General features: G+C 44.6%; 1 protein-coding gene across 1 annotated transcript in view; it reads left to right on the forward strand.

Annotated features, from left to right (window-relative positions):
- Nucleotides 1–123: 123 nt before the first annotated feature.
- Nucleotides 124–10,126, forward strand: part of LOC309327056 (uncharacterized protein) — a gene marked incomplete at its 3' end in the record, with an annotated part of 26,722 nt that continues 16,719 nt past the window's right edge. Inside the window, exons 1-4 of the mRNA XM_081836090.1 lie at nt 124–440; nt 1,186–1,362; nt 3,202–3,327; nt 5,483–5,626. Of these exons, the coding sequence (XP_081692216.1) occupies nt 344–440; nt 1,186–1,362; nt 3,202–3,327; nt 5,483–5,626 (544 nt within the window). The 5' untranslated portion in view covers nt 124–343. The remainder of the gene's footprint in view (nt 441–1,185; nt 1,363–3,201; nt 3,328–5,482; nt 5,627–10,126) is intronic.

Consider the following 10,126-nt stretch of genomic DNA (forward strand, 5'->3'; position numbering starts at 1 on the left):
CAGGGAGTCTTCTCTTCTCATGAGGAGGCCAAAGTCTTGGAGCCTCAGCTTCAGGATCTGTCCTTCCAGTGAGCACTCAGGGCTGATTTCCTTCAGAATGGATAGGTTTGATCTTCTTGCAGTCCATGGGTCTCTCAAGAGTCTCCTCCAGCACCATAATTCAAAAGCATCAATTCTTTGGCCATCAGCCTTCTTTATGGTCCAGCTCTCACTTCCATACATCACTACTGGGAAAACCAGAGCTTTAACTATACAGACCTTTGTTGGCAAGGTGATGTCTCTGCTTTTTAAGGGTCATCCTGTTACCCTAACCAATACCTGTTTGTAATGCAGTTTGGAGGGCATGAAGAAAGGAAGACCTGTGGTCTCACTCCCACAGTGCCCAACTGCCGTTTCCCAACTGTCGCTGTGCCCAGCCTGGAATGTTCTGGCCCACACAGGTGACTCTGAGGACCGTGAACATCCTGCATGTCTGAGTCTCTCATCTCAGTGCTTCGCTTGCTTCACCTTGCCTGAGCTGCTTGTTTGGGTGGAGGGTTGCCTCCCATGTGTGAAAAGGAGAGAACGAAGGCCATGGCGGCAAGAAGAAGCCTTCCATGGCGTTGGCTTCGCCTGCTGAAGCTTGCTTTCGTGTTTCTGTTGTTGTTGCTCCCCCTCCTTTTCTCAGGGGCTGCCTGTAAGTGACAGAAGACCGGAGGAAGAGTGAGAGGGTTGAATCTCTTGCCATCCGCTGGGGATCCTCACCTCGCTTCATGGGTAGACCAGCCCTGAATAAAGATCTACATCAGGATCTGCTTCCCCTGTGGATCCTGCTGCCTGAGCAGGTTGCCTCACTGCAACTAGGATTTGAAACCATGGTTTGAAGCTGGATCCAAATACTGGTGAACCATGCTTATGGTTGGTGCAGGAAGGATTGTGAAAACTGCATTAAATAAGGAAGAGCTTAGCTGGGGAGCAAAAGTGATTCAACAGCCTTAAGGAGAATGGCAATGGTGTTATGCTGGGAATAGGCATTTATAGTTGTTGCAAACTGCACACTTGCAAAACTCCATGTAGCCAGATAAGCATAAAATTAAATAGATGCAAATCACTAATTAATTTAATATAAATTGTTGAATATTCTCTAGGTGTTGTTTTGATGGGCTTTTTCCCCCTTTCTTTCTTTTTTTGTCGATGTTGCTCTAGCTGGAAATCCATGTTTTGTGAATAAAATGTGTCTGTTAAGAAAAAGGACAGTGCACTTGAAGAGGGAAACCAGAGATACACCAGCAGAGTCAGAGACTGAGTATGATAACACTTCATATGTCCCAGAAGACCTCTCAGCTTCAGATAACCAGATAACTGGAGCAGAAGAAAGAACTGGTAACTGAAATCACTGCTTACACCTGTTGATTTCAGACAGTGGATTAAGCACTTTGAGCCTACTGAAATTTTGTTCTATTGCATGTCTCTCGTTACTTCCAACTCAATAGCTGTCACTGTAAAGATCACTGTTTAAAAAACCCCAAGTTAGGAACTTTTTGGGTGTTCTAGAGTAGCTGTTTGTATCAGTGTATGTGGAACCAAGTAAAAGGATTAGGACAGCAGTCAGGGAGTGAAACTTAGTGGCACAGTTACCAGGAAGTGACTCAGTACAAACAGATAGAGCAGGAAGGAGATAGAGAGTTTGGAGTTGAAGGCCAAAGCTTGCTTTAGTAAAGTTCTTTGTTTTAAGGTACTTCTGCTTGATCATTTGATTATATCTTATAGGTCATTGTTAAGTCTGAACTGCATCTTGCACTGTTTTTATTTTGGTTTTTGGCATTGCATTGCCTTTTATTTTCTTATGCGCTGCTTCCAGATTTTTGGATGTTAAGTGGTTTACACATATTGTTAATAAATCATCTGCAGTCTAACAATAAGCACATCAGGATCTAAGGTAACTGAAATGACTGCACTTAATTTTCTGTGTAGCATTGCCAGTATTTTGCAGGAGGAATTCAGTGACATAGTAGAACTTCAGATTTGCACAGTTAAAGAGCATTAAATCCCTCTGTTGCACCTGCAGAATAAACCCACTTCTTAAAAAATGGACTGTTTGCAATCTGACAAGAGATGGGGAAAATGCATTGGAAAGTGAGGGATTAACAGGAAGACGTGTGGACATCTCACAGACAAATCAGGATGAATGCAAGACTAATCCTTGTTCTACCCAATAAATTGGAACAAAGACTGGACGTAGCCCAGACACTGTGTGAGCAAGGCAGGATGAATGCTGAATAAGCAGGTCATCTAGATGGCTCTGATGTATCCATGCTAATTGTGACTTTTACTTACTGGTTTTCAAACTGCAGGCCCAGTTGTTGTCACGTCATATAATTGTTGTGGTTTTAACACAACAGTTTAAAAAGCCTTTTTTTTTAAATGCTCAAAGGCTACAGTTTGAGAAGGTCAGCAAAAAGACCATTAACTACATACAGTGGTACCTCGGGTTAAGTACTTAATTCGTTCCGGAGGTCTGTTCTTAACCTGAAACTGTTCTTAACCTGAAGCACCACTTTGGCTAATGGGGCCTCAAGTTGCTGCCGCGCCGCCAGAGCACGATTTCTGTTCTCATCCTGAAGCAAAGTTCTTAACCCAAGGTACTTTTTCTGGGTTAGCAGAGTCTGTAACCTGAAGCGCATGTAACCTGAGGTACCACTGTATTGATGCAAAAAAGTAGCAAACCAGACCTTATAGAACCTAGACAATGATTCAGGAGGGGGTGATTGAGATTGCAGAAGGGGGAGAGGGGGCCTTAACACTTTCCCAACTCACTGTTTCTTGCTCCACATCTTTCCCATTCTGAGCATATTTTCCTCAGTTGGGCTTCAGACGCAGGCCTGTAAATTTATGGGCAGAAAAATTGGTGCTGCAAAATGGAAGATAAGGAAAACGTTGTGCCTCTATTTCTGTTTCTCTGTTTACAGCTGCCCTCTCCCAAGTGAATGCTGCCGTACATATATTTGCATGTAACATGTAATGTGTCCATTCACCAGTCATTCACTATTTTTAAATTCAGTGTTCTCATTGACTTCTTAGGGAAGAGTCAAGCACTTTTATTGCAGTAGGCTAAGTAGGTATTACACATCAAGGCTGTGTGGAATGCAATGTATTTTTAATATTAAGTTTTATGTATTACTATATTTCATTCTAACTCGATTTCCCCCCCCCCTACTTCAGTTCCAGCGTACATTCTTATTTATTCAAACAGTTTAATTCTAAATTGTTTGACTGAAAAGCTGTTAGTTGAGGGAATCATTGATCCCAAATACGTATGGTCTGGTCCCCGAGGACAAATTACTAGAGGTAACTACAGTATAGTTTAATTGTGCATAGGTTAAGACTACAGTCCTTAGCACAGTTTCTAAAGAGTAAGCCCACTTCAATTCTGAGGCTCATTTCGGAGTAAACGTGCTTTAGGATTATGCTGCATATTTTTTTAAAAAAATATTTAACTCTGATATATGTATTTCTCTGCCGCTCTGATAAGCACAGACAGTCCTAAGAGCACTTCACTGAGGAAACGGTGGTTAGCTGTGATCCTGTATTGGCACCACAGCTGGAAGTCTGAGCAGCCACGGCGTGTTCCTTGAGGGGTCTCCCCTCGTGCAATTCCTTCCTTCAAAGAGAAAGCCTAGGCAGGGCTTGGGGACCCTTTGCCCTTCCATTCCATCTTGGGGCAGGCAGGCAGCCCGTTCTGTTTTGCCGCCTGAGGCAGAAGAGGAGAGTGCCACCCTGTGCACCCGCTGCCCCTTGCAATCCCCGCCATAGCCTCATTAGGGGGCATTGTGTGGCTTCTCCTCCCTTCTCTGGCAGCAGAGGGTGCGCCCACGGAGGGCCCTCCTTGGATTACGCCACCTCAGGCGCCTGCCTCGATTTGCCTCATGGTCCTGCCCACCCACTGGCGTCGCAATGGGGGGGCAGGGAACGGTGCGCCCCGGGTGCCATGTCTGAGGGTGGTGGTGACAAGAAGGTACCTCACGGGGGCTTGCAGTGGCATGAACAGCCATTGCGCCACCACAGCCGCATGTGGAGGGTTCTCCGTTCGTGGCTGCAGCCGCAAGCAGCACCGGCGGCAAACCACTATGTACAGCACATGTGCACATGCACTGTACGTAATAACACCGCACATGTGCTTTACATAGCGGTTTGCCACCTGCGCTGCTCGAGTGCAGTGCGATCCCTCTGTCGCTGCTACAGACGCATGTAGAGGATCCTCTGTTCTCTGCTGTAGTGGCGATGGAGGGATCCCGGAACCATCCGTACGGCGCTGGAGCGGCGGTGCCAGCAAAGCACTATGTACAGCACATGTGCAGCAGCGCTACATATGGCACATGCGCCCTACATAGCGACGCCCCTCCCCGGGTGTCACGATGCCTTCGTTCACCCCTGTGCCAGCCCCGGGTTAATATTCAGGAGCCCTTCCAGAAACAGCACTTTAGGATAGAGTTCAGGAGGCCCTAATCAGTTCCGCCACGAAATGCAGTTATGGCTTTGTCCATTCTTTGTCTTTTGTCTCTTCTGAGAGCAAAACATCCATGATGAGAGTGAGTAGCAAGAAGAAGCTTGCATTTATTTTTATATGGCCTGGCCATATAAGAGAGGGTGTTTGTCATGTGACTTGCTCCCAGATAGGTGGGTAGCCTTAGCTGGTTTTAATATGACTTTTATGTGTTTATGGGGTTGTTTATAGGGTGGCTGCCTACATTCTAAAGAAAGATAGTTGTTGAGTTACATGTCCACTTAGCTGGTACTCATCTGGGGGGGGGGCAGCGGTGGAGCAAGCCAATCTGCCTGGGGTGGCGCACGTGCCCTGCGCCTAGGGGCAGGGCCAGCCGCCCTCATGGCGGGGTGAACGGGGGCAGGATGCTCTGTGGGACCTCCAAGGAGTCTGCCTGCCTTCTCCCACTCAGCCACCCTACAGCTGGGGGGGGGGGGAGGCAGCGGGCGGACCAGCATGGAGCCTGGGTGCCCAATCCACCATGTCACTCCCAGGAGAGACGCGTGGCTCGGGTGTGCTGTAGACCCCACAGTGAGTGCCGCCCAGCATTTTGTCACCCTCCTCAGAGGTGACACCCAGGGTGACCCACCCTCACCACACCCCCCTTCCTCTGCCCGGGGGGGGGGGTCTCCTTTTGCTCTTTGTTTTGTTTTCTGCCTGGCTCTGGAGGCCTTTGGACTCTGAAGCTCCATTGGTCAGGTGCTCCTGCTAGGGGGGCTGGGGGCTCTGAGCAGCTTCCCTGGCTGTTGCACCAAGTGCCCCCTGGATCCCCCCAGTTGCGGTGGTGGTGGCTTTGGTGGCTCAGGGACCAGCCTGGCAGTCCTCAAAAGCTCCACGCAACCATGGCGCCCACCATCTTGCCTTGACAGAAGTCCATCGTTATGATTTATGATTAGTTAATTGACATTGGCATTGAGCATCCCATTGCTGATATTTTGGGTGATGTGTTGTTATTTGTAGAATCACAGAGGTTTCTTTTAACGGATGATGGTAGCTTGCAGATTTATAATATTAAAGGCAGTGACTCTGGAGGTTACACTTGCAAAGTGAATTATATATACAACGCTGAACCAATGACTACCGAAATCCATTTCATGGTTTATGGTAAGTAAGGTTTTAGTAATTTTAATTTTGTTGTTTTGCATCCATGATATTAATTTGTAAAATACTCAGGAAAGCATGGAAGTCTAGAACCCTTAAATACTATTGAAAAGAGTGATTTGAAAAGAGTGATTTGAAAATAGTATCTTGAAAACCACAAAAATGTATTGGGCTTTACTAATTTCTTGGTTAAGTGTCAGCTAGCACCATCAGCTTGAGAAATAGTCAGGAAATATTTGGACTCTGCCCAGGCATTCTGGAAGTTTCTTTAGTGTGCACACATGCAGTTCGGGTACCTGGGGCAGGGCAAGGGGTGGGCAAACAATGAAGAAGGACAATAAAATTAAGCTAGGGTGCCACCTGGTGGAAATGCATTGTCTTACTCTGTGACTGCATTGTGTCTTATTGGTTGAGTTCAATGATGGTGCAAAACTACATACCAAAACAATTGCAAATGAGTACATTTGCACTGCCGTGCTTAGAAAACAAGATACAACATCTCCAAGGGCAGATGAGCTCCATCTTGGAGCCTCTATCTACATACAGTTTTAGAAATAATTGAGAACTAGTGACATATTGGGAACAGGAGATGGGCAAATTCTTGTTGTTGTTGTTATTAGAAATAATTTAATTTATAACCCGTCCTTCACCCTAAAGCCCCAGGATTTGTGTCTGTTCAGTGGCCAAGCAGACTTCCTTGAAAAGTAATGGACTTTTCTTCGTTAGAGGTTTGTAAGCTGCAGGTGACCGGTCACTCATCAGGGATGCTATAGCAGAGGCTGCCTTTACGGGTAGGGAGTTGGGTACGGTTGGGGGAAAACTTATTCTGAGGGGTCATTTCCTAAGAGTAGAACAGAAGTTCTAGATTAAAACTGAGTAGAGGGAGAAGAATTATGTAATATACTAACTGTTCTGAAAAGCCCAACAGCCTTAACATTTAGCAACTCCTACTCTGCAGCTGTGTGTAATTTCAGCAAATTAATTTTGACTAATAAACTTGGGAGGAACTAGAATCATTGGCGCACAACAGGGGGGTCCCTGTCCTCAGTTTTCTAGAAGTGACTGAAACCTGGTGGAGTAATAGCCACGGCTGGAATAGCTGTACTTATAGGGAAGCAGCAAGCAAGAAGGCTTTCACAGATCTCTGGCTATGTTATTCATTCATTTAGGTCATACCAGCAAGTTTATTACGTCTCTTTACTTACAATAATATCAAGAGATGTTTCTAACATCAGCACTTTCCCCCATAAAGACCAAGAAATATATTTTAAAAATTAAAATAATTGCATTATTTGTATGCCGCCCATCTGGCTGGGTTGCCTTCGTTTGTGCAAAGTCTAAGCGCTGCAGTTCTCAGTAGGGGCAGAGCCTTGAGAATGGATGCTAAACGGAATGGGCATTTTGGCTGCATATGAAAATAATGTGCATGCACACACCCCCCCTAGCATATTTTCAGCTCTTGGTATCTTCTGCTATCTTCAGAACCAGCGTTTCTTGTTTAGACACCTGTTGGACACGTGCCTCTTTATGCTGTCTTTATGTGGTGGCTGCACCACCAAGTGCATAAGTGAAGAACAAAGGAATATTGGCCTGTCCATTCACTGTTCATTCTTTTCAGTGAATGGAGATAACCCAGTTCCACCCTTACAACAACAAGGATATTCGTAAGGATGAAGGACATCTGAAAAATATTTTAATAAATAGGCAATGCAACACAAAATACATTTGGAAACAATTAGAAACAAGCAAGGAATGAAACAGTAAAAAGGAACATTCAGCCACATTATAGCCCCTTCTGCCAAGGTCATACTGACTATAATAGTGAGGCCAGAAGGAGCCTGGATTTCACCCTCTGTCTCTTTTCCTTCTGGTGTGGTGTTCTGTACATAGTATGCTTAGTGTTAGCATTTAGTCTTATTATAAGTTATTGTAAGTTTAAGTTGAGTCTGCTGCAGCTGGATTTCTTATGGACAGTGCCAATTGTGAATGTATTGGATTTGTGACCATTATGCTCATTTGCCTTCAGTAGCAGTAAAGCTCTGCTGGTCTTATTTTTGGGAGGAATCCTGCAACGTGTTTGAGTTTTTGCTCTGCTAACTATGCACTGGAGTTCTGCGCTGGATCAATATGAGTAGAATACATGACAGTTATTGCATAATTGTGCCTCTAAAGCAATGGAAAGGCATAATCCACTGTGAGATAATCTGAATCTATAGAAGAAACTGAACTTACACTATAAGCACAATGTTTCTGACTGGGGCAACAAGAACAAGAGAACCTTGTGGTACCATAAGAAATAATAGCTGTGTTTTATGGCTACAGATTTTGTGGACTTGAGGTCACACTTCGTCAGATGCATGAAGTATCTTCAGTTGACAGAAGATGACTTGCTTCTTATACCCATAAGTGCTCCAACCAGGAATGTGTTAATGATTGAAATGGAGCCCATGCAGTCAATGGCAATTTTAGGCAAAGTTTGTAGAAAGGAACCAATGTTCATTTTCGGTTGGACAGAGGTTTCTAGAACTGGATCTGAATGGAGGAAGGAGCACAGGGCTCTTTTTCATGCCATAAAAAAAAATCATGACATAAAAAAAATTATGTCCATAGGCATTAGGTCATGATGGTCATTAATGTCCCAGAAAATAAATATTGCAACCAAATTGTCAGAAGCTAGACACAGTAAAATATACACCCATGTCTGGGATTCATCTTGCACAGTCATAATACAGTCATACCTCGGGTTAAATATGCTTCAGGTTGAGCGTTTTCAAGTTATGCTCTGCAACAACCCAGAAGTAACGGAGCGCGTTACTTCCGGGTTTCGCCGCTCATGCATGTGCAGACACACAAAATGACGTCACGCGCATGTGCAGAAGCGGCAAAATGCGACCTGCGCACACGCAGACACACAGACACGTGTTACATTTACTTCAGGGTGCGAATGGGGCTCCAGAATGGATCCCATTCGTATCCAGAGGTACCACTGTATACTTTGCAATGATTAAAACAAAACAAATTCCTTCCAGTAGCACCTTAAAGACCAACTAAGTCAGTTCTTGGTATGAGCTTTCGTGTGCATGCACACTTCTTCAGATACACTGAAACAGAAGTTTCCAGACCCTTCTATATAGTGAGAAGGTGGGGAGGGGTATTACTCAGAAGGGTGGTGGGAATGGGTGATTGGCAGATAGCTGTGATGAGCCTGTTGACGACTCTTAACGACTGCAATAGGTCTTACAGGAAAAAGCAAGGGGTGAAAAGGTGAAAAATGGCTTTGTCATGTATAATGAGATAAGAATCCAAGGTCTTTGTTCAGACCAGGTTTTTCCATGGTTTTGAGTTTGGTGATAAGTTGTAATTCAGCAGCTTCTCTTTCCAGTCTATTTCTGAAATTCCTTTGTAGTAAAACAGCTACTTTGAGATCTTGTATAGAATGTCCTGGGAGATTGAAATGTTCTCCTACTGGTTTCTCTGTCTTGTGATTCCTGATGTCCGATTTATGTCCGTTTATTCTTTGGCGTAAGGTCTGGCCTGTTTGTCCAATATAGAGAGCTGAAGGACACTGTTGGCATTTTATGGCATACACAATGTTAGACGATGAGCAATTAAATAGTCCCGAGATGGTATGTGTGATGTTGTTGGGGCCAGTAATGGTGTTGTCCGGGTGTATGTGGCAGCAAAGTTGGCATCTGGGCTTATTGCAGGCTCTGGTGCCAGTGTCCGTGTTAGGTCTGGTTGTAGTATTATTGTGGGTTAGGAGTTGTTTAAGACTGGGTGGCTGTCTGTAGGCAATGAAAGGTCTTCCTCCCAGAGCTTGAGAAAGAGAACTGTCATTGTCCAGGAGAGGTTGTAGATCTCTGATGATGCGTTGTACTGTTTTAACTTGGGAGCTGTATGTGATGACTAGAGGTGTTCTGTTATTTTCTTTTTTGGGTCTGTCTTGCAGCAAGTTCTCTCTGGGTATCAGTCTGGCTCATGGAAAAACCTGGTCTGAACAAAGACCTTGGATTCTTATCTCATTATACATGACAAAGCCATTTTTCACCTTTTCACCCCTTGCTTTTTCCTGTAAGACCTATTGCAGTCGTTAAGAGTCGTCAACAGGCTCATCACAGCTATCTGCCAATCACCCATTCCCACCACCCTTCTGAGTAATACCCCTCCCCACCTTCTCACTATATAGAAGGGTCTGGAAACTTCTGTTTCAGTGTATCTGAAGAAGTGTGCATGCACACGAAAGCTCATACCAAGAACTGACTTAGTTGGTCTTTAAGGTGCTACTGGAAGGAATTTGTTTTGTTTTGACTATGGCAGACCAACACGGCTACCTATCTGTAACTTTGCAATGATTGTTCAGGACACAACCTCTTTATATCTTTGGCTTTTCTCCTGTATTGCAGTTCAGTGCTAGTGTTTTAATTTTGCTTAGTTTTTGGTTTTATGATTTTTATGTGCATTGCACCTGTTTTAATTGCAATATTTTGTGTCCATTTGGTAAGG

The sequence above is a fragment of the Podarcis erhardii genome, assembly GCF_964252035.2.
Source record: "Podarcis erhardii genome assembly, chromosome: 13".
NCBI classification, from domain to species: Eukaryota; Metazoa; Chordata; class Lepidosauria; order Squamata; family Lacertidae; genus Podarcis; species Podarcis erhardii.